Consider the following 25,656-nt stretch of genomic DNA (forward strand, 5'->3'; position numbering starts at 1 on the left):
TGGGCTGACGCTGTACCACCGAGCCAACCGGCCAGGGCTAAGAGCCATTTCTTGAATGTACAAATGAACTTACAAGCTAGTGTAAGAAAAAAGATGGCCTGACCTGTGGTGGTGCAGTGGATAAAGCGTCGACCTGGAAATGCTGAGGTCGCCGGTTCGAAACCCTGGGCTTGCCTGGTCAAGGCACATATGGGAGTTGATGCTTGCAGCTCCTCCCCCCTTCTCTCTCTCTGTCTCTCCCTCTCCTCTCTAAAAAATGAATAAATTAAAAAAAAAATCTCCACTACCTTTAAAAAAAAAAAAAAGATGGACAGAAAAAGAAATTAGTGGAGAATGTAGAGAGAGTGCACAAAGGAGATGAAGCAGCTACATCTCCATGAGGCCATGTTCCGTGTGACCAAATGGAACCACAAGTTAAACTCGTTCCTATTTAGAAAACAGATTGCCAGCCTTCCCTGTGCATCCCTGCAGTCAAGAGACAGGTGCCATTTGGTAGTTTTGTAGGGTAAACAGTATCTGTCAAACTTCACAGTGTTTGGGCCACCTAACCTAGCAAGTTCACTTTATTCAATTTAAAACTCAAGAATATGTATTAAAAAGTTCATTGGGCCCTGGCTGGGTGGGTCAGTAGATAAAGCATTGACCTGGAGCACAGAGGATACGGGTTCAACCACTGGTTAGGGCATGTAGAGAAGCAGTCAGTGAGCACACAACTAAATGAAATAATAAGTGGATGCTTCTCTCTCCCTTCTCTAAGAGGGACAAGTACATGGTCAGAGAAAATGATTTGACTTTGGGTATTGGGCATATAGTGCAATCAGCACATCAAATTGCTATACAGATGTTTACCTGAAACCTATGTATTTTTATTGATCAATGTCACCCCATTAAATTTAAAAGTTCATTGAAACAACCCAATAAAATGGAAACTCAGAATTCCATCAAACATAGCCCAACCTGTGAGGATATCTGAGTTGCTTAATGAAGAGGGTTGATCCTGAGGCCCAGTCACATTGCAGCATACATGTGCGAAGGCAGTTTAGAGGTATGGCTGCGGCTGCTACATGGTGGTACACAGTGGTTATTGGCAGAAGACTAAAGATAGAGGAGGATTTTTATTTCCCCCTAGAACACACTTTAAAAAATAATTATTTTAAAGTAAATGAGACATTGTTTTTATTCCATGACAAATACTTTGGTATACATCTAAGAAAATAAGATTATTTTACTGTAGTGTAGCATTGTCATACTTTGTTAACCCAAAGTATAGTTCACTACCTGGCCGTATTAAAAACAGCCTGTGCTGCCTGACCTGTGATGGCGCAGTGGGATAAAGCCTCGATCTGGAACACTGAGGTCGCCGGTTCGAAACCCTGGGCTTGCCTGGTCAAGGCATATATGGGAAGTTGATGCTTCCTCCTCCCTCTCTCTCTCCTCTCTGAAAATTGAGTGAATAAAGTCTTTTAAAAAAAAATCTTAAAAAACAAAAAACAAACAAACAAACAAAAAAAACCCTGTGCTTCCAGAATGTGCTCCACCCCAGATCCACATGTGCTACATCTAGTTATGTCCCATTTCAGTAATCCAGTAAGTCATTATTTCGGGTTTTAACTTTGTACCTACTTAATATGATTTAGTATGTATTTAATAATATACCCATGAAGATTAAACATTTTAATACTAAACCCTAGATAAAAACCAAGATATACTTTCCACTATAAATGCAAGTAAAATCAATATTACCACCAATAAATAATTATAAAACAAAAAAGAAAATCAGTTGCTAATTCTTATTAGATGTTATTGTGAAACCATGGAGGGTAGGGGCACAGAGCAGGGCTAGACTCCCCATGTGGTCCACAAGACCACTCACAGGGCAGGATGAGAAGGCCATGGGTGTCAGGTGGCCTGTGCCATGGCACTATGGGTCATGCAGAGGGGGAAGCCATCCTGCGGCCATAGCTTCACCTGGGTCCCTCAACCCTGTCCTCCCAGTGGGTACAGTCGTCCCTCACCATATTGCAGTTCACTTTTCACAGTCTCACTGTATCGCAGATTTTTAAATTGTATATATCTAATTTTGTATCTTGAATTTTTTGCTCTATTATGGGATTTTGTTGTATATTATTTTTTATATATTTATCATTTTAATTATTTTTGCAGCAAAATAAGTGTGGGAAAGGTTTATAAGAGTGTGGGAGGGTTTATAAAGCCTTAAAATATATACAAATAAAATAAAAGTAAGGTTGCTACTTCACGAATTTTCGCCTATCGCAGAGGGTTCTGGAACCTAACCCCTGCGATAGACGAGGGACCACTGCATTGTGGCAGGGTGTGTGGGCAGTGGAGGCCCAGGCCCAGTCCTCTTGCTCAGGCACCTGGGGAGTGAGTGAGGGTTTTGCCTCCACTTCCCTCACACTTGTTGTGTTTTCTGTGTAGACATGTCTCCTGATGCGGCAGCAACATGAGGCTGCGGCCCTCAATGCTGTGCAGAGGATGGAGTGGCAGCTGAAGGTCCAGGAGCTGGACCCCGCCGGGCACAAGTCCTTGTGTGTGAATGAGGTGCCCTCCTTCTATGTGCCCATGGTAGATGTCAACGACGACTTCGTGCTTCTTCCAGCTTGACACATCACAGGACAGCTGCACAGGACACAAACAAGGGCCACATGGGTCAGCCCAGGGCTGCTGAGTCCAGGTGGCAGAAGGAGACCTTGCCCCTCCGGTGGGAACACCCAGGAAAATCCCTGCACTTTGCCCCCTGGAGCACGGCTCTTTTATACCAGCTGCCAAGGGAGGACAAGGAGACCTCAGGGACATGGACATGATGGCCTTGGGGTCTGTTTTCCAGCCAGCTGCACGGGCATTTCAGGAGCTGCAGAACGCATTGCGTTTTTTAAAATTTCTTGTTCTATTCTGATCACCTAAAGGAAATTAAGGTGTCCACTTCTCACAGTGACCTTCAGGTCAGAGGGCAGGCAGAGTGCCATCCTGGCTGCTGTCCTGTTGCCATGGAGCTGCCGACAGCCACAGGCCTCAGACTGGGGCTGGGCCGCTGGGCCGTGTGAGGGCCAGCTGCACTGCCCACTTGCCTGCCACAGAGGGACACAGAGCCAGGACTCTCCAGTTGTGTTTTTAATGGAGTCAAATCCACGTGGTTTGTATATTTTTTCCTTTAATCTTGGGCATTTTGTTTCTCTTTCTGAGAACATAACTTGAAACACTACAGAGCCAATAATCATATAAAAAGTGTACCCGTAAACGCTGTACAGTTTTATACACATTCACAATGTACTTTTGCTGCCTTCTAGATAATTTATTTTGCAACACATTACTGCACAGTTGTAAATAACTTATGTACTGTAACATCACTTCAGTTATGTGTAAAGAAATAAATAAATTAATTAAATACTCTTTGTACATGACAGTCCTCTCCCCAGGAGAGGCCAATGTGCAGGACTGTGAGATAAGGGGTTGCTCCACTGATAAACTCCATTGTCTTAAACATTTTTCCTCCCAAATGATTAGCTTTTTTTTTTTTTTTTTTTTTTTGCTTTTAATTTTGAAACAGATTATACAGTTGACCCTTGAACAACAAAGTAAAAAATCTGATTATAACTTTTGACTCCCTCAAAACTTAACTACTATTGCCTAACCAAGCGGTGGTGCAGTGGATAGAGCGTCAGACTGGGATGCGGAGGACCCAGGTTTGAGACCCCGAGGTTGCCAGCTTGAGCACGGGCTCATCTGGTTTGAGCAAAAAGCTCAGCAGCTTGGACCCAAGGTCACAGCTCAAGCAAGGAGTTACTCAGTCTGCTGAAGGCCCACGGTCAAGGCACATATGAGAAAGCAATCAATGAACAGTTAAGGCATCCAATGAAAAACTGATGATTGATGCTTCTCATCTCTCTGTTCCTGTCTGTCTGTCCCAATCTATCCCTCTTTCTGACTCTCTGTCCCTGTAAAAAACAAACAAACAAACAAAAAAACTACTATTAAGACTGCTGCTGACCAGAAGCCTTACAGGTAACATAGTTGATTAACACATATTTTGTGTGTTAAATGTATGACATATTGTATTCTTACAGTAAAGCTAGAAAAAGGATGTATTACTTTAAAAACTATAAGGAAGAGAAAATATATTTACATTTATTGGGGGAAATATGTAAGTGGACCCGTGCAGTTCAAATCCATGTTAAGGGTCAGATGTATTTTCCCCTCCTTTCCTGCCTTTACTGGGACCCAAAGGGCTAGCCTCCTCTTCCCCAGGAGTTGCTCAGCTTATGACAGGGAGGAGTTAGCTGGGAGGCCAGGGTCCAAACCCTGTATTCTTTACATCCCACACCCCAGGCAGACAACAAAGGCATGGGTCTGCAAAATGCTAAGGTTTTTTCTCTGCTGAGGAGACTGAGGGCATGGGAACAGAGAACAAGTCCTCTCTATTAACATGATGCCTGCATCATCTCTTTTGAGGGTCCTGCCAGAAGTAGGAAGGGAACAGTCATGCACTGCTGAGGCAGCAGGTTCTCTGGGCAGTGTGGCTTTGGAAAGACCACTGTCCAGGCCTGGCCAGCTCTCACTTCCTGGCTTTACCTGCCCCTTCTGCGGAGAGAGCTGGTTGAGGCTGGGTCTATGTTGCTAACAGGTTCTCTGGGAGGTGTAGCAGCTGGTGTGGGGTGTGGGGTCCCCACTTTAAGAACCCCTGTGCTAGAAGAAAACCAGCTCCAGGAGCAAGAGTTGGAGGTTTGAGCCCAGCGAGCGTGTCCCAGGAGGAACTGGGCCTTGCACAGAGCAGACAGGGCATTTGCATCCTGTGCTCCTTTACAAGGAGGACACCTGAAGGAATGGGATGAGAGTCAGCATGGTGGCTGCACCATGCACCAGACTGTCTGGGGGTGCGCAGGAGTGCTCCTTTGAGTACTGTCTCCCAAAGTGGCATTTTCTCCTAGACCACCCTTACCCCCGCCCTGTCTCTAACCCCTGTTCTGAGAGTTGGCTGCCCCAACACCTGGGGTGCTGCAGGAATGTGTAGTGTGTGGAGGGGACAGATAGGTCCAGGCAGCAGGGTGTGGGTAGACCTTTTCCTCGCTCATGTCCTGGGATCCCTCACTCTTCTCCATGCTTCTATACCTGGGGGGGCAGCAGGAACTGTAGAGATGAGCCCACACACACAGCTGCCTCACAGTGTTCCTGGTGCCACATCCATGGCAAAGCAGCCTGCCTGAAAGTGGGCTCCTGACTGGTCTGAGGCAGCCTGCCATCATTTCCTGCTCAGGTGTAGGTAAGGCTCATGATCATTCTCTGGGTGCCGGGTCATGTGCAGGGCTTTGATTTCCCCAAAGCACCTGGTGTGACCTTGTGGGGATCTGTGTCTGGGATAACACAGGGGGAGCATGCACACCCCACCCCCACTTCTGATTCTGTTCTCCCCCGTGTGTGAACTCCCTCCAGGCTGGTCCCACCACTTGTATATCTAGGAAGGGGCACAGAGACACCAGCAGAGCTCCAATGTATTTTCTGGGCAAAAGTTATTTATCTAAACACAGAATTTTGATCACAATAACACTTCTTTTAAGTCCTGCTTCTTTTTTAAACAACATATATGAATTTGGACTAATTTCCAGGAACACATCTTGGTGCTAGCAGCTTCAGGTCACAACAGCCAGAAGTTCTGGAACCCCTGGCCCCGTGCTTGTGAACCCCTGTACAGCGTGCAGAGCCTGGTGGGCATTAGGAGAGATCCTGTCCCACAGAGAACATTTATAAATTCAAAAAACAAAGGTGGTCTGTGGTTCTGCTCCTAGGGTTCATCTCTGGGCTTGAGGAGTCAGTACAGATATTTTTAGAATACTCAGGAGTCTAGAATTCTGCCTGGTCTGGAGATAGTGCTGATGGTCCCTAAGGCCTGTAACTGCAATTATGGGCATCAGGCTGCCCTCAGAAGGGTCTCTGGCTTGAACTGGAGGAAGGCAGTGCTTGGCCCCAGGCACTGGGGTTTCACCATTAGCCCCTTGTTCCACACACCTGGCACTACCCCTACTGCATTTCTATTTCTAAAGAAATAGAAATGAACAACCTGAAAGGAAAATTACAGAAATAATTTCAGGCCCTGGCCGGTTGGCTCAGTGGTAGAGTGTCGGCCTGGCGTGCAAGGGGTCCCAGGTTCGATTCCCGGCCAGGGCACACAGGAGAAGCGCCCATCTGCTTCACCCCTCCCCCTCTCCTTCCTCTCTGTCTCTCTCTTCCCCTCCCGCAGCGAGGCTCCATTGGAGCATAGATGGCCGGGGCGCTGGGGATGGCTCCTTGGCTTCTGCCCCAGGCGCTAGAGTGGCTCTGGTCGCAACAGAGCGACACCCCGGAGGGGCAGAGCATTGCCCCCTGGTGGGCAGAGCGTTGCCCCTGGTGGGCGTGCTGGGTGGATTCCGGTCGGGCGCATGCGGGAGTCTGTCTGACTGTCTCTCCCAGTTTCCAGCTTCAGAAAAATACAAAAAAAAAAAAAAAAAAAGAAAAATGTATCCCTTTTTAAAAATAATTTCATTCACAATAGCTCACAAAGATTAAAATACTTAGGAATTAACTGAGGAGGTGAAAGACTTGTACACTGAAAACTACAAAACATAGCTAGAAAGAAAAATGACAAATAATGGAAATTCATTCCATATTTATGGATCGGAAGGCATAATTTTGTTAAGGTACCAGTACTACACAAAGCAATCTATAGATTCAAAACAATCCCTATCAAAATCCAAAGGACATTTTTTTTTGGCAAGAAAAGGAAAACCCATTGTAAAGTTCATATAAAATCTCAAGAGACCCCAAATAGCCAAAATAATTTTGAAAAAAAGAACAAAGCTGGGGGACTCACTTCCTGATTTCAAAACTTACTCTAAAGGTACAGTAATCAATAAAGTGTGATACAGCCATAAAGACCAATGGAATAGAGGACCTACAGATAAACCCTTACATATAATGGTCAAATGAGTTTGACAAGGGGGCAATGACCATTCAATGGGGGAAAGAACAGTCTTCAACAAATGGTGCTGGGAACACTGGATATCCACATGCAAAAGAATGTGTTGGACCCATAATTTCTAACACCATATATAAAAATAAACTCAAAGTGAATCAAAGACCTAAATATAAAACCTAAACTATAAAGATAAAATAGAGGTAAGGCTTCGTGACTGGATTTGGCAATAATTTCTTGGATATGACACCAAAGGCATGAAAAGAAAAAGAAATTGGACCACAAAAATGAAAATGTTTATCAAAAGACAATATGGGGCAAAAACACGACCACAGAATGGGAGGAAATATTTGCAATCATATATCCAATAAGGGATTAATAGCCACACTATAAAGAGAACCCCTAAAATTCAACAATAAACAAAAAATTCAACATAGGCAAAGGACTTGACTAGTCATTTCTCCAAAGACACAAAAACAACCAATAACCATATAAAAAGGTTCTCCACATCACTAATCATTGAGGGAAAACAAATCTAAACTACAATATACCATACCTCACATCCATTAGTATGACTCCTATCCAAAAAGCAGGAAATAAATGTTGGCAGGGATGTGGAGAAGCAAATCCTTGTGCACTGCTGGTGGAAATGTAAAATGGCGCAGCCACTGTGGAGAGCACTATGGCGATTCCTCAGAAGATTAAAAGTATAATTACCGGCCCTGGCCGGTTGGCTAAGCGGTAGAGCGTCGGCCTGGCGTGTGGGGGACCCGGGTTCGATTTCCGGCCAGGGCACATAGGAGAAGTGCCCATTTGCTTCTCCACCACCCCCTCCTTCCTCTCTGTCTCTCTCTTCCCCTCCCGCAGCCAAGGCTCCACTGGAGCAAAGATGGCCCGGGCGCTGGGGATGGCTCCTTGGCCTCTGCCCCAGGCGCTAGAGTGGTTCTGGTCGCGGCAGAGCGATGCCCCGGAGGGGCAGAGAATCGCCCCCTGGTGGGCAGAGCGTCGCCCCCTGGTGGGCGTGGATCGCCAGGTGGATCCCAGTCAGGCGCATGCGGGAGACTGTCTGACTGTCTCTCTCCATTTCCAGCTTCGGAAAAATACAAAAAAAAAAAAAAAAAATGGGCAAAACAAATGAATAGACACTTCTCCTAACAGGACATACAGATGTCCAACAGGCATATGAAAAAATGCTCAACATCACTAATCATTAGAGAAATGCAAATTAAAACTACAATGAGATATCACCTCACACCAGTCAGAATGGCACTCATCAACAAAACACAGAGTAAGTGCTGCCGAAGATGTGGAGAAAAGGGAACTGTCCTGCACTGCTGGTGGGAATGCAGACTGATGCAGCCACTGTGGAAAACAGTATGTAGATTCCTCAAAAAATTAAAAATCGAACTGCCTTTTAACCCAGCTATCCCACTTTTAGGAATATACCCCAAGAACACCATAGCACTGTTTCGAAAGGAGAAATGCACCCCCATGTTTATGGCAGCATTGTTCACAATAGCAAAGATCTGGAAACAGCCCAAGTGTCCATCAGTGGATGAGCGGATTAAAAAGCTGTGGTACATATACACAAAATACTATGCAGCTATGAAAAGAAGGAAATCTTTCCCTTTGCAACAACATGGATGGATCTGGAGTCGCTTATGCTAAGCAAAATAAGCCAGGCAGAGAAAGAAAAATATTGTATGGCCTCACTCATATGAGGAATCCAATGAACAATGTGAACTGAGGAACAGAAGAGAGGCAGAGAAAGGGTCGAAGAGTCCAGAGGGAAGGTGGGCAAAGGGAAAGGGGATGAGAAGAGGGGATCAAAAAAAGGAAAGACATTAGTAAAAGTATGTAAACATAACACAGAGAGATAGAGGGCAGGATAGTAAATCATGGAGGAAAAGGAGGAAGGCAGTGGGGGGAGGGGAAAATTGGGTATCAAGGAGAACAAGGTGGGGAGGGAGGGAGATATATTCCAGGGTACACTTGTAACTATGTAAACACAACAAATTAAAATCAATTTAAAAAAAGACCAATGACAAAGAATCCTCAAGGCAGCTAGGAAAAGAGCATAACATATAAAGGAAAGCACATTAGGTTATCATCAGACTTCTCAGTAGAAACTCTACAAGCCAGAAGAGAGTGGAAACTCTACAAACATTCAAAGTACCAAAAGAAAGGGATCACCAGCCAAGAATACTATACCCATCAAAGTTATCCTTCAGATATGAAGGAGAAATAAAAACTTTTGCAGAGTACAGAAGCTGAGGGAATGTATCACCAGAAACCCCAAATGCAGGAAATACTCAAGGGGATTATTTGACCAGACACAAAAAACAAAACAAAACAAAACTACATTTAAAAGCTCCAACAAGGTCACAATAAAAACAAGGATGATCTGAGACAACAATAATGGAAAAGGGGAGAGGATAAAGATCTGTAGTAGCAAAGGAGGGCGGAGTGCAGAAGCACTCATAAGACAAAGGACTCTTGTACATATGAACATTTTTCTCTTAATAACCTGATGGCAACCACCCACGAAAAAGCCACTACTAAAACACACAGCTTAAAAATAAAAGAAGAAGAAATGGGAAAGAAGTATAGAATACCACCAAAGAAAAACAACTGACAAACACAAAAGAGAAGAACCAAACAAGACATAGAGCTACCAGAAAACAAACATAAAACAACTATAGAAACTTATCAACTGTCAATAACTACCCTAAATGTAAATGGACTGAACTCACCAATAAAGAGGCACAGAGGTGAAAACTGGATTAAAAAGCAAAACCCAACCATATGCTGCCTTCAAGAGACACATCTAAGCTGCAAGAATAAAAGTAGACTCAAAATGAAAGGTTGGAAAACAAGTCTCTAAGCAAATAATATGCAAAGAAAAGCAGGTGTAGCCATACTCATATCTGACAATGCTGACTTTAAGACAACAGAGGTAACCAGAGACAAAGATGGACATTTCATAATGATAAAGGTGACATTTATTAAGACATAAAACTTCTTAATATATATGCACTGAATCAGGGAGCACCAAAATATGTAAGTCATCTACTAACTCATCTAAAAATAGAAGCAGACAGAAACACAATTATACTTGGAGATCTCAACATACTATTGACAGCTTTACATAGATCATCCAAACAGAAAATCAATAAAGAAATAGCCTTAAATGACACACTGGACCAAATGGACATAACAGACATGTATAGAACATTTCATTCCAGAATATCAGATTATACATTCTTTTCTAGTATGCATGGAATATGTTGGGCCACAAAACTAACAACAAATTCAGGAAGATTAAAATTATACCAAGCATATTTTGTGACCATAAGACATTGAAATTAGAATTCAACTGCAAAAACGAAGAAACCCACAAAAATGTGGAATTAAACAATATACTTCTAAAATAATAAATGAGCCAAAGAAGAAATAAAAGCAGAGATCAAAAGATATAGACAGCCTGACCTGTAGTGGCACAGTGAATAAAGCGTTGATCTGAAATGCTGAAGTCGCCCGTTTGAAGCCCCGGGCTTGCCGGTCAAGGCATATATGAGATACAACTACTACTATGAGTTGATGCTTCCCAACCCACCACCACCTTTCTCTCTCACTCCTCTGTCTAAATATCAATCAAATTTAAAAAATAGATACATACAAACGAAAATGAGAACATGACGTATCAAAACTTCTGGGATGCAATGAAAGCAGTAATAAGAGGAAAGTTTATACCATTACAGGCTTATATAAAAAAGAAACAAGAGAGATCTCAAGTAAACAACCTAACATCACATCTTAAAGAACTGGAAAAAGAAGAACAAAGGCAATCCAAAGTCAGAAGAAAGGAAATATTAAAAATTAGAGAACTAAGCCCTGGCCGGTTGGCTCAGCGGTAGAGCGTCGGCCTAGCGTGCGGAGGACCCGGGTTCGATTCCCGGCCAGGGCACACAGGAGAAGCGCCCATTTGCTTCTCCACCCCTCCACCGCGCTTTCCTCTCTGTCTCTCTCTTCCCCTCCCGCAGCCAAGGCTCCATTGGAGCAAAGATGGCCCGGGCGCTGGGGATGGCTCTGTGGCCTCTACCTCAGGCGCTAGAGTGGCTCTGGTCGCAACATGGCGACGCCCAGGATGGGCAGAGCATCGCCCCCTGGTGGGCAGAGCGTCGCCCCTGGTGGGTGTGCCGGGTGGATCCCGGTCGGGCGCATGCGGGAGTCTGTCTGACTGTCTCTCCCCGTTTCCAGCTTCAGAAAAATGAAAAAAAAAAAAATTAGAGAACTAAATGAAATAGATAAGAAAAAACTATAGAAATTACAAACCCCTGGCTAGATTCACTAAGGGAAAAAGAGAGAGGATTCATATAAACAAATTCCAAAATGAAAGAATAGAAATTACCACAGACATCATAGGTATACAAAGGATCATAGGAGAATACTATGAAAGATTATATGCCACCAAATTCAACAACCTAGAGAAAATGGATAAACTCCTAGAACTATACAATCTTCCAAGACTGAGTCACGAAGTAGAAAACCTTAATAGACCCATAAGCAGGAAGGGAATAGGAACAACTATCAAAAACCTTCCCAAAAATAAAAATACAGATCAGAAGGCTACACTAATGAATTCTACCATTCATTAGTGTAGCCTTCCCAAAATTTTCCAAAAAATAGAAGAAGCAATACTCTCTAACACATTTTTATGAGGTCAACAAAACCCTGATACTAAACCTGGCAAGGACACACACAAAGAAGAAAACTACAGATCAATATCACTAATGAATATAGTGCAAAATCCTAAACAAAATACTAGCAAATCGAATACAACAACACATTAAAAAATAATGCATCACAATGAAGTGGGATTTGTTCAAGGAACACAAGGGTGGTTCAACATATGGAAATTGATCAACATAATATAAATCAACAAAACAAAGGACGAAAATCATATGATCTTATCAATGGACACAGAAAAGGCTTTCGATAAGATACAACATCCTTTTATGTTTAAAACACTCAATAAAATCAGAACAGAAGGAAAGTACCTCAACATAATAAAGGCCATATATGAAAAACCATCAGCTAATATCATATTAAATGGTAAAAAATATATGGCTTTTCCTCTAAAATCAGGAACAAGACAAGGACGCCCATTCTCTCCACTCTTATTCAACATAGTTCTGGAAGTATTAGCCAGAGCAATCAGGCAAGAGAAAGAAATAAAAAGCATTGATATTGGGAAAAAGTAAAGGTATCACTTTTTTTGTGTGTGACAGAGACAGAGAGAGGGACAGATAGGGAGAGAAATGAAAAGCATCAATTCCTCATTGAAACACCTTAGTTGTTCATTGATTGCTTTCTCAAATGTGCCTTGACTAGGGGCCACAGCAGACTGAGTGACCCCTTGCTCAAGCCAGCGGCCTTGGGCTCAAGCTGGTGAGCCTTGCTCAAACCAGATAAGCTCACACTCAAGTCGGCAACCTCAGGATTTCAAACCTGGGTCCTCCACATCCCAGTCTGACACTCTATCCACTGCGCCACCGCCTGGTCAGGCTAAAGGTATCACTTTTTGCAGATGATATGATCCTGTATATAGAAAACCTCCAACACTCCACCAAAAAACTATTAGAAACAATCAACTAATACAGTCAAGTCTCAGGATACAAAATCAATATACAAAAGTCTATTGCTTTCCTATATGCTAATGATGAAACTTCAGAAAACAAACTAAAAAAAAAATTCTTTTTACAATTGCAACAACAAAAAATACCTAAAAATAAACTTAAAGGAAAAAAAAAAACTTAAAGGATGTGAAGGACCTATATACTGAAAACTACAAAGCATTATTGAAAGAAACTGAAAAAGACACAATGAAATGGAAAAATATTTCATGTTCATGGGTTGGAAGAATCAACATAGTTAAAATGGTCATATTACCCAAAGCAATATACAAATTTAATGCAATTCCCATTAAAATCCCAATGTCATTTTTTAAAGAAATAGAACAAAAAATCACCAGATTTATATAGAACCATGAAAACTTCCAAATAGCAAAAGTAATCCTGAGGAAAAAGAATGAAGCTGGAGTCTGGCCTGTGGTGGCACAGTGGGCAAAGAGTTGACCTGGAACACTGAAGTCACTATTTCAGAACCCTGGTCTTGTCTGGTCAAGGCACATATGTGAGTTGATACTTCCTGATCCTCCCTCCCTTCTCTCTCTCTCCTCTCTAAAATGAATAAATAAGAAAAAAAAAAAGGATGACGCTGGAGGTATCACACTACCTGACATCAAATTATACTATAGAGCCATGAAAATCAAAACAGTATGGTACTAGCAGAAAAACAGATATACAAACCAATGGAACATAATCAGGAACCCAGAAATAAAACCACATATATATGGACAAATAATCTCTGACAAAGAAGCCAAAAACATACAATGAAGAAAAGAAAGCCTCTTCAATAAATGTTGCTGGAAAAACTGGAAAGCCACAAGTAGAAGAATGAAATTTGACTATATCTTGTTCCCATGCACAACAATGAATTCAAAATGGATCAAAGACCTAAATATAAGATCTGAACTAATAAATTACATAGAACAAAACATAGGTACTAAATGTATGGATCTTGGCCATAGAGGACATTTTATGAATTTGACCCCAAAGACAAAGGAAGTAAAGGCAACTATAAATGAATGGGACTATATCAAATTAAAAAGCTTCTGCACAGCAAAAGAAACAGCAGCCTACCAAATGAGAGAGGATATTTATAAACAACAGCTCTGATAAAGGGTTTATATCTGAGATATATAAAGAACTCACAAAGCTCAGCAACAAACAAGCAAAGAACCCAATTAAAAAATGGAGAGAGGACCTGAACAGACACTTCTTCAAAGAAGATATACATATAGTCAACAGATATATGAAAAGACGCTCATCTTCACTAGCTATTAGAGAAATGCAAATCAAAACTATACAATGGGATACCACTTCACACCTGTTAGATCAGCTGTTATCAACAAGACAGGTAATAAGTGTTGGAGAGGCTGTGGAGAAAAAGGAACCCTCATCCACTGTTGGTGGGAATGTAAACTGGTATAGCCATTATGGAAGACAGTATGGCAATTCCTCAAAAAATTGAGAACTACCATATGACCTAGCAATCCCTCTACGGGGTATCTAACCCAAAAAACTTGAAAACAATGGTATGCAAAGACACATGCAGCCCCATGTTCATTGCATCATTATTCATGGTGGCCAAGACATGGAAACAACTAAAGTGTCCTTCAATAGAGGATTGGATAAAGAAGATGTGGTACATATATACAATGGAATACTATTCAGCCAGAAGAAATAATGACATATTGCCATTCATGACAACATGGATGGGCCTTTAGAACATTATACTAAGTGAAATAACTAAATGAGAAAAAGCTAAGAACTGTATGATTTCATACATAGGTGGGACATAAAACTGAGACTCATGGACATAGATAAAAGTGAAATGGTTACCAGGGGGAGGGGAGTACAGTTGTTCCTCACCATATCACAGTTCACTCTTTGTGGTCTCACTGTATCAAGGGTTTTTAAATTGTATATATCTAATTTTATATCATAGATTTTTTGCTATATCGCAGGATTTTACGGTATCTAAGTACTTTTATATATTTATCATTTTAATTATTTTGTGGTAAAATAAGCATTTTCTAGCCTAAAAAATCAAAAACATTAAAAAATATAAAAAATATTAATTAAAACAATATTAAATCAAAATAAAATACTACTGGTGAGTACCCATATAGAATTTTATATGTTGTTAAAATTATGTAGGTTTAAGAGTGCAGAAAGTGTTTAAGAGCATAGGAAGTGTTTATAAGAGTGTAGGAAAGGTTAATAACAGTGTGGGAAAGGTTAAAAACACTGTGAGAAAGGTTTATAAAAGTGTGGGGAGGGTTTATAAAGCCTTAAGATATATATAAATAATAAAATAAATATAAGGTTGCTACTTTGCAAATTTTTGCCTATCACGGGGGTTCTGGAACCTAACCCCCATGCTAGACAAGACACATACAGGAACAAATATATGATGATGGAAAATTATTTGACTTTGGGTAATAAGGACATAATGCAATCTACAGTTCAAATGCTAAAGAGATGTTCACCTGAAACCTATGTACTCTTATTGATCAATGTCACCCCATTAAATTTAATTTCTAAATAAAAATTAATATATATGCTGAAAAAAATCAGAGCCTGATAAAAGTGACAATCATATTGACGAAGTAAAAAAAGTGTGACAATCTATATATATTCTGAAAAAGCTTGTCACAAAACAAACATCCACTTCTGACTTAATAAATAAATAAAACTCTCAGCAAACTAGGATTAAAAAGGAATTCCCTCCCACCAAAAAAGGGCATCTAGGAAAATCCTTTAGTTAACATAATGAAAGGCTGAATGCTTTGTCCCTAAGATCAGGAACATGATAAAGATTTCCATTTTCACAAATATTCAGCATTGTATTGGTCAATTAAGCCTCTATAGATAGGTAAGCAAAATAAATAAAAGACAACCAGATTGTTAAGAAATATAATGGTTGATATTTCCAGGCAACATGATTGCTTTGCTTATGTGAAAAATCAGTGCAATCTTTTTTTTTTTTTTTTAAGTGAGAGGAGGGAAGATAGACAGACTCCCACATGTGCCCTGACCGGGATCTACCTAGCAAACCACATCTGGGGACAATGCTTGAATCAACTGAGCTATCCTTAGCACCTGGAGCTGATGCTTGAAACAATCAAGCCACTGGCTGCGAGAGGGGAAGATAGAGAGAAAGGGGAAAAGGAGGGGAAAAGAAGCAGATGTTTACTTCTCATGTGTACCTTGACCAAGGATCGAACCTGGGATGTCCACATGCCAGGCTGATGCTCTATCCACTGAGCAACCAGCCAGGGCTATCAATGCAATCTTTAAAAGAAAAAAGGTACTACTGTAAGATCAATATTCAAATACCCACTGTACTTCTTTATAATAGCAACATACAATCAAACATGCAAACTAGAATGAAAGTAAGATACTACTTTGTATTTGAAAGAATTGCTGAAAAATGCCTGACCTGTGGATAGAAAATTGATCTGGAATTCTGGGGTCGCTGGTTCAAAACCCTGGGCTTGCCTGGTCAAGGCACATACAAGAAGCAACTACTACCAGTTGATGTTTCCTGCTCCAACCCCCATTCTCTCTCACACCTCTCTCTAAAATCAATAAAATCTGAAAGAAAAAAAAAAAAGAACCTGGCCACGCAGTGGCACAATGGATAGAGCATCAGCCTGGGATGCTAAGGCCTCAGGATCAAAACCCTAAGGTTGCCAGCTTGAGTGCAGGCTCAACGGCTTGAGCACAGTCTCATCAGCTTGAGCGCGAGGTTGCTGGCTTGAGCATGGGATTATAGACATGACCTCATGGTCAGTGGTTTGAGCCCAAAAGGTCAGTGGCTTGAATCCATCCCAAGGTCAATGGCTTGAGTCCAGGCTGCTGGCTTGAGCAAAGGGTCATTGGCTTGGCTGTAGCCCCCTGATCAAGGCACATACAAGAAAGCAATCAATGAACAACTACGTTGTTGCAACTATAAGTTGATGCTTCTCATTTCTCTCCCTTCCTGTCTGTCTGTCCCTGTCTGTCTCCCCCCCCTTGCTAAAAGAAAAAAAAAAGAAAAAAAGAAAGGTTGAAATTTTGTACCCTGACCATACCACATATTGGTGCTGATGTGGAAGAATGTGCATTCTGCTATAATTATGGGGGAAATGTAAAATGATATGACTTGGAAAAGTTTCTTTAAAAGATACAACAGAGTGACAAAATGTAGTGGGATAGGAACTCCAAAAGTCCATCCTTCCATTAAAGCAACAATTAAACTGGTAAAAAACACTCAGAATCAACCTTTTCAGAACTCTAGAATCTAATAAAATTTTTATAAGAACCAGAAATGCACCTCACTGGGCGGTGGCACAGTGGATAGAGTGTCAGATTAGGATGCGGACAACCCAGGTTTGAGACCCCGAGGTCACCAGCTTGAGTGCGGGCTCATCTGGTTTGAGCAAATCTCACCAACTTGAGCCCAAGGTTGCTGGCTTGAGCAAGGGGCCATCCGCTCTGCTGGACACCCCCCACCCCCTGGTCAAGGCACATATGACAAAGCAATCAACGAACAACTAAGGTGCTGCAACGAAGAATTGATGCTTCTCATCTCTCTCCCTTCCTGTCTGTCTGTCCCTATCTATCCCTCTCTCTGTCAATCTCTGTCACAAAAGAACAACAACAACAAAACCTAAAAAACAAAAAGAACCAGAAATGCTTAACAAAGAAATAAGCTACCAAATTTTGGTAGCGTTATGTGGAAGCTTTCATAGAAGTCAGATCCTCCAGGAATCCACCCCTCCCTCTACCCAAACGGCTACTGAACTGGTAGAAACTCCATAGTAACTATTTTGGTACTCTGGAAACCAGCTGGTAAGTTTGCAGCAGAGCTTGATGAAGAGGCTGGTAAATTTAGGTAAGTTTCAGCCTTTTGCCTGATAGCCGCTGCCATCTCCCACCCTCTGCATGAGGATGGCAGCCCATGTTCCTGGAGGAGCTTGCTAGAGCGAGGGTGTACAATAAAGACCCTTTTCTTCAAATCCAGAGGTCTGGGATTGATTGTTAATCATTGCTTTTGATTACTTTGGGGCCAAAACAAAAGAAGTGGTGATTGTTTAACCTCCAGATGCTGATGGGGCTTCCTGGAAAATTAAAGAAACAGTATTTGGGGGTTTTGTTGTGTTGGTTGTTTCCCCCTCCACCTCCTATGGGAGCCAGGCATTTAAGGAAATCTTTGTCAGGTCATTGACTGACAGCATAGATAACAGCATAAATAATATTAGTGGCTACACACAAGAAGAAATATACACATTGCAGAAAGAGTTTGGAAAAGTCACATATGAATAAATCCAGTCTTCAAGATTCAGTAATCCCTGAGGAATGAGAGAATATGATATCCAGAGTTACCACAACATAATATTTAAAAAAGCAAGTTCTCAACAAAAAATTATAAAACAGCCTGACCAGGCGGTGGCACAGTGGATAGAGCGTCGGACTGGGATGTGGAGGACCCAGGTTTAAGACCCCGAGGTCACCAGCTTGAGCGCAGGCTCATCTGGTTTGAGTTAAAAAGCTCACCAGCTTGGACCCAAGCACTGGCTTGAGCAAGGGGTTACTCAGTCTGCTGTAGCCCCATGGCCAGGCACATATGAGAAAACAATCAATGAACAACTAAAGTGCCACAATGAAGAACTGATGCTTCTCATCTCTCTCCGTTCCTGTTTGTCTGTCCCTATCTATCCTTCTGTCTCTGACTCTCTGTCTCTGTCAAAAAAAAAAAATTATGCCTGACCAGGCGGTGGCACAGTGGATAAACCATCAAACTGGGATGCAGAGGACCCAGGTTCGAGACCTGAGGTCACCAGCTTGAACGCAGGCTCATCTGGTTTGAGCAAAGTTCACCAGCTTGAGCCCAAGGTTGCTGGCTCAAGCAAGGGGTTACTTTCTGCTGAAGGCCCACGGCCAAGGCACATATGATAGTGCAATCAATGAACAACTAAGGTGTCGCAAGGAAAAAACTGAGGATTGATGCCTCTCATCTCTCTCCGTTCCTGTCTGTCTGTCCCTATCTATCCCTCTCTCTGACTCTCTCTCTGTCTCTGTTTAAAAAAAAAAATTATAAAACAGAAACAGGAAAATATGTATTATTCACAGGGGAAAATATTGACAGGAACCATTCCTGAGAAAGTACAGACATTAAAATTATTATGCACAAGTATTAAATTTTATTAAATGCTTAATGAACTAAAGAAACCATGGACAAAAAAACAAAACAAATTGGGACAGCAATGTATGAATAAAATTAAAACATTAGTATAGAGATAGAAATTATAGAAAGGAACCAAAAAGAAATTCTGAAACTAAACAGTACAATAACTAAAAAACAAACAAATGAAAGAACTCCCTAGAAGGGTTCTACAGAAGATTTGAGCAGACAGAAGAAAGAATTGGGAAATTTGAAGAAATCACATTCAGTGTGAGGAGCAGAAAGAGAAAAAGCATCCGGAAAAATTAACAGAGCCTGAGACTCCTGTGAGACACCATGAATCATACTAACAAATACATTATAGGAATTCCTAAAGGAAGAGAAAGAGAATAAGGAGCAGAAAAAACATAAAAAAAATGCCCCCAAACTCCAAATTTTGAGTAAAGAGATGAGTATATGTATCCAAAAAACTCAATAAACTCCAAGCAGAATAAATTCAACAAAGCTAACCCAACACCTATTATAATAAAACTGTTGAAAGCAAGGCCCTAGCTGCTTTCAGTGGTGGAACATCGGCCTGAGTTCAATTCCCAGTCAGGGCACACAGGAGAAGCAACCATCTGCTTTTCCACCTCTCCCCCTTCTCTCTCTCTCTCTCTCTCTCTCTCTCTCTCATTCTCTCTCTTCTCTCTTCTCCTCCTGCAGCCATGGCTCAAACAGTTTGAGGAAGTTGGCCCTGGGTGCTGAGGATGGCTCTATGGCCTTGCCTCAAGTGCTAAAGTAGCTCAGTTGCCAAGCAACAGAGCAGCAGCCCCAGATGGGCTGGACATTACTTGGTAGAAGGCTTGCCAGGTGGACCTCAATTGGGCACATGTGAGAGTCTGTCTCTATCTCCCCACCTCTTACTTAATTTTAAAAAAATAAGAAAGAAAAGCAGCAAGAGGGAAGTGACTCCTCATATACAAGAAAGCCTTGATAAGACTAACATCTGATTTTTCTCCAGAGACCATGGAGGCCAGAGGGCATTGGGATGATATATTTAAAGTCATAAAAGAAAAGAACCTGTCGGCCCTGGCCGGTTGGCTCAGTGGTTGAGCGTCGGCCTGGCGTGTGGGAGTCCCAGGTTCGATTCCCGGCCAGGGCACACAGGAGAAGCAGCCATCTGCTTCTCCACCCCTCCCCCTCTCCTTCCTCTCTGTCTCTCTCTTCCCCTCCCGCAGCCAAGGCTCCTTTGGAGCAAAGTTTGCCTGGGCACTGAGGATGGCTCTGTGGCCTCTGCCTCAGGCGCTAGAATGGCTCTGATTGCGGCAGAGTGACGCCCCAGATGGGTAGAGCATCGCCCCCTGGTGGGCGTGCTGGGTGGATCCCGGTCGGGTACATGCGAGAGTCTGTCTGCCTCCCTGTTTCCAACTTCAGAAAAAAAAAAAAAAAGAAAGAAAAGAACCTGTCAACCAAGAATTCCAAATCTGGCAAACCTGAACCTTTAAGAATGAAGGAGCTTCAAAAAAATAAAAGCCTGACCTGTGGCGACACAGTGGATAACGAGTTGACCTGAGGTTGCCAGTTCGAAACCCCTTGCCTGGTCAAGGAAGGCACTACTACTAGTTGATGCTTCCTGTTCCTCCCCCATCACTTTCTTTCTCTGCCCTCTCTCTAAAAATCAATAAATAAAATCTTTAAAAGAAAAGGAATGAAGGAGAAAGCCCTGGCCAAGTAGCTCAGTTGATTTAGAGTATCATCTGATATGTCAAGGTTGTGGATTCAACCTTCAGAGTACATGTAAGACTCAATCAATGAATGCATAAGTGAGTGCAACAACAAATCCATGTTTCTCTCTACCTCTCACGCTCTAAAATCAATCAATCAATACAATAAAAATTAAAAAAAAAGAATGAAGGAAAACTTAAGACATTTCCAGATAAACAAAAGCTGAAGCAGTTCCTTACCAGTAGACCAGCTTTACAGAAATACAGGAGTCCTCCAGGGTGAAGTGAAATGACACTAAATAGTAATTCAAAGCTATAAATAAAAATAAGGATAAAGCATCACTGGCATGTGGAAGTCCTGGGTTCGATTCCCGGCCAGGGCACACAGGAGAAGCAACCATCTGCTTCTTCCCCCTCCCCCCTCTCCTTTCTCTCTATCTCTCTCTTCCCCTCCCGCAGTCAAGGCTCCATGGGAGTAAAGTTGGCCTGGGCACTGAGGATGGCACCATGGCCTCTGCCTTAGGCACTAGAATGTCTCCGGTTGAGCAACGACCCAGATGGGCAGAGCATCGCCCCCTGGTGGGTATGCCAGGTGGATCCCAGTTGGGTGCATGCAGGAGTGTGTCTCACTGTCTCCCGGCTTCTCACTTCAGAAAAAATAATAGTAGTAAGGAACACCCATATCTTAGTCAACTTGGATGCCATAACGAAATACCATAGGCTAGTGACTTAAACAACATGTCTCTGAGTTCTGCAGGCTAGGAAGTCCAAGATCAAGGTATCAGCAGATTTGGTGAGGGCTCTTCCTGACTTGCAGACAGCTGATTTCTCATTGTGTCCTCTAATGGCAGAGAGATAAAAAGAGATCTCTTTTGCATCTCTTTTTTATTTTTTTATTTTATTTTATTTTATTTTCATTTTTCTGAAGCTGGAAACAGGGAGAGACAGTCAGACAGACTCCCGCATGCGCCCGACCGGGATCCACCCGGCACACCCACCAGGGGCGACGCTCTGCCCACCAGGGGGCGATGCTCTGCCCACCCTGGGCGTCGCCATGTTGCGACCAGAGCCACTCTAGCGCCTGAGGCAGAGGCCACAGAGCCATCCCCAGCGCCCGGGCCATCTCTGCTCCAATGGAGCCTTGGCTGCGGGAGGGGAAGAGAGAGACAGAGAGGAAAGCGCGGCGGAGGGGTGGAGAAGCAAATGGGCGCTTCTCCTGTGTGCCCTGGCCGGGAATCGAACCCGGGTCCTCCGCACGCTAGGCGGACGCTCTACCGCTAAGCCAACCGGCCAGGGCTGCATCTCTTTTTTAAAATTAATTTTAATGGAGTGACATTAATCAATCAGGGTACATAGGTTCAGATAAAACATCTCCAGGTTATTTTGACATGTGATTATGTCGCATACCCATCACCCAAAGTCATATAGTCTTCCATCACCTTCTATCTGGTTTACTTTGTGCCCCTCCTCTTGCCCACCCCCTCCTTTCCCCTCCCCACCCCTGGTAACCACCACACTCTTGTCCATGTCCCTGAGTCTCATTTTTATGTCCCACCTATGTATGAAATCATATAGTTCTTAGTTTTTTCTGATTTACTGATTTCACTCAGTATAATGTTATCAAGGTCCATCCATGTTGTTGTAAATGACCTGTTGTCATCATTTCTTATGGCTGAGTAGTATTCCATAGAATATATGTACCATATCTTCTTTATCCAATCATCTATTGAAGGGATTTTTGGTTGTTTCCATGTCTTGGCCACTGTGAACAATGCTGCAGTGAACATGGGGCTGCATGTGTCTTTACGTACCAGTGTTTTTGACTTATGGGGGTATATTCCCAGTAGAGGGATTGCTGGGTCATATAGTAGTTCTATTTTTAATTTTTTGAGGAACCACCATACTTTCTTCCATAGTGGTTGTACTACTTTACATTCCCACCAACAGTGGATGAGGGTTCCTTTTTCTCCACAGCCTCTCCAACACTTGTTATTACCTGTCTTGTTGATAATAGCTAATCTAACAAGTATGAGGTGGTATCTCATTGTAGTTTTGATTTGCATTTCTCTAATAGCTAATGAAGATGAGCATCTTTTCATATATCTGTTGGCCATTTGTATTTCTTCCTGGGAGAAGTGTCTGTTCATGTGCTCTTCCCATTTTTTTATTGGATTATTTGCTTGTTTGTTGTTGAGTTTTATGAGTTCTTTGTATATTTTGGATATTAGGCCCTTATCTGTGCTGTTGTTTGAAAATATCATCTCCCATTTATTTGGCTGTCTGTTTGTTTTGTTATCAGTTTCTTTTGCTGTGCAAAAGCCTCTTAGTCTGATGTAGTCCCATTCATTTATCTTTGCCTTCACTTCCCTTGCCTTTGGAGTCAAATTCATAAAGTGCTCTTTGTAACCAAGGTCCATGAGTGTAGTACCTATGTTTTCTTCTACGTAATTTATTGTTTCAGGTCTTATATTTAGGTCTTTGATTCATTTTGAATTAATTTTAGCACAAGGGGACAAACTGTAGTTGAGTTTCATTCTTTTGCATGTGTTTTTCCAGTTTTCCCAGCACCATTTGTTGAAGAGGCCTTTTTTTCTTCATTGTGTGTTGTTGGCCCCTTTATCAAAAATTATTTGACCATATACATGTGTTTTTATTTCTGGACTTTCTATTCTGTTCCATTGGTCTGCATGTCTATTTTTCTGCCAATACCATACTGTTTTGATTATCATGACTCTATAATATAATTTGAAGTCAGGTATTGTAATGCCCCTAGCTTTGTTCTTTTTCCTTAGTTGCATCTCTTCTTATAAGGGCACTAATCTCATCACAAGGGCTTTGCCCTCAAGAACTAATAATCCCCCCAAAGCACCACCTCCATATATCACCACATTGGGGATTAAAGCTTCAATACTTGAATTTTGAGGGGCACAATTAAGTACATGGCAAACAGTAAAGGTAATTACATTGGTAAATATAAAAGCCAGTATCATTGTATTCTGTACAGTTTGCTATGTTACTCCTCTTTTTCCTATGTTATTTAATAGGAAAATGCACAAAATAATCATTAAAAATCTATGGTAATGGGCTCATAATATATAAAGATACAATCTGTGACAATAATAATATAAAGGAGGGATAGAGATGTAAAGAAGCAGAGTGTTTGTATACTTTGAAACTTATTGGTATTATCCAAACTAGAGTGTTAGAAGTTTCAGCTTGGTTGTAATAAAATGTTAATCCTCAAAGTAACTACTAACAAATACCTTAAAATTTAAAAAGAAACCAAGAAGATATATATTTTAAAAAACAATTAAATACAAAAACAGCCAGTAATGGAGGAACCAAGGAATAAAAATATATTAGACATACAGAAAACAAATAAATGATAAAAGTAAATTCAAAAGAAAGCTGGGATGGTTGCACTAGTATCAGACAAAATACAGTATGGCTTTAAAATTGTTACAAGTCAAAGAATGACATTTATTTTTAAAGTTCAACCCATCAAGGAGCTATAACAATTGTAAACACAGACACACCAAACAACATAGCCCCATCAAAAACTGACAAAACTAGGCCCTGGTCGGTTGGCTCAGTGGTAGAGCATCGACCTGGTGTGTAGGAGTCCCGGGTTTGATTCCCGGCCAGGGCACACAGGAGAAGCGCCCATCTGCTTCTCCCCCCCTCCCCCCCTCCTTCCTCTCTGTCCCCCCCCCCCTGCAGCCAAGGCTCCATTGGAGCAAAGTTGGCCCGGGCGCTGAGGATGGCTATTGCCTCTGCCTCAGGCACTAGAATGGCTCTGGTTGCAACAGAGCAATGCCCCAGATGGGCAGAGCATCGCCCCCTGGTGGGTGTGCGGGGTGGTTCACGGTCAGGCGCATGTGGGGGTCTGTCTGACTGCCTCCCCGTTTCCAACTTCAGAAAAATACAAAAAAAAAAAACCCTGACAAAACTAAAAAGATACAGACCATTATACAGGGTAGAGCAAAAGTAGGTTTACAGTTGTGAGTAAGCTTATGAAAAACACAGTTTATTCTTGTATTATTATTTACTAATTACTGTATCATTTTTTCATATGAATGACTATAAACCTACTTTTGCTCATCCTGTACAATAATAGTTGGAAGCTTCTATTACCCACTTTCATAAAGGATTGAATAACTACACAGAAATTCATTACGAAGATAAAGGACTTGAACACTATAAGGTAACTAGAACTAACAAACTATATAATATAGAACATTTAACTGAACAATAGCAAAATAAACATTCCTCTCAAGGGCACATGGAACATTCTCAAGGACAGTCCATCTGTTAGGCCACAAAACAAGTCCCAATACATTTGAAGAGACTTAAAAATACAGAGAATCTTCTCTGACCATAATGGCATGAAGCTAGAAATCAGCAACGAAGCAAAGTGAAAAATTCCAAACACATGGAAATTAAAGAACACACTCTCAAATAACCAATGAGTCCAGAGGAAATCACAAGGGAAACGTTTTAAATACTTGTAGACCTTAGGGAGAAAGCATATAGGAATGCAGTGCTCTGAAGGAAATTTATAGCTCTAAATACATAAAAACAGATCAGTAAGCTAACTACACCTATGAAACAAATAAAAGGAGAGCAAACTAAACTCAAAGCCAGTAGATGTGAGGAAATAATAAATATCAAAGCGGAGACAAAGGAAATAAAGAATAAAAACACAACAGAATCAATAAAACAAGCTAGTCCTTTAATAGACTGGCTGAGAAAAATCAAGAGAGAAGACTCAAATTAGTAAAATCAGAAGTGAATGCTAGGACATTCATACAGATTTTACAGAAATAAAAAAAGAGTAAGAGAATAGTATGGACAATCACATGACAGCATATTAGAAAACCCAAATGAAATGGACAACACCCAGAGACACACAAACTACCAACACCAACCCAAGAAGAAATAGAAAATCTGAATAGATCTATAATAAGTAAAAGGATTGAGTCAGTAATCAAGAAACATCCCAAGACAGAAAAGTTCAGGACTAGATGGTTTCACAGGTGAATTCTACCAAACATTAAGGAATTAACATCAATCCATCCCAAACTCTTCCAAAAAACAGAAGAGGAGAAAATACCTCCTAACTCTTTCTAG

General features: G+C 41.6%; 1 protein-coding gene and 1 long non-coding RNA gene across 9 annotated transcripts in view; one reads left to right on the top strand and one right to left on the bottom strand.

The window, feature by feature from the left end:
* The window catches only part of ANKRD11 (ankyrin repeat domain containing 11), a 272,080-nt gene extending 268,663 nt beyond the window's left edge, over nt 1-3,417 (top strand). For all 7 annotated transcript variants that reach the window (XM_066244044.1, XM_066244045.1, XM_066244049.1 and 4 more), the window contains one exon: nt 2,440-3,417. In XM_066244044.1, the coding sequence (XP_066100141.1) occupies nt 2,440-2,625 (186 nt within the window). In that variant the 3' untranslated portion in view covers nt 2,626-3,417. The remainder of the gene's footprint in view (nt 1-2,439) is intronic.
* LOC136313548 (uncharacterized) overlaps nt 1-25,656 on the bottom strand; it is a 32,210-nt gene that overhangs the window by 2,626 nt on the left and 3,928 nt on the right. Inside the window, exon 2 of one of the 2 annotated variants that reach the window (XR_010727162.1) lies at nt 1,313-1,438. The exons of the other annotated variant lie outside the window; for it this stretch is intronic. This is a non-coding gene — a long non-coding RNA (uncharacterized lncRNA). The remainder of the gene's footprint in view (nt 1-1,312; nt 1,439-25,656) is intronic. 2 annotated transcript variants of the gene reach the window in all.

This window comes from Saccopteryx bilineata, chromosome 9 (genome assembly GCF_036850765.1).
Source record: "Saccopteryx bilineata isolate mSacBil1 chromosome 9, mSacBil1_pri_phased_curated, whole genome shotgun sequence".
Classification (NCBI taxonomy): Eukaryota; Metazoa; Chordata; class Mammalia; order Chiroptera; family Emballonuridae; genus Saccopteryx; species Saccopteryx bilineata.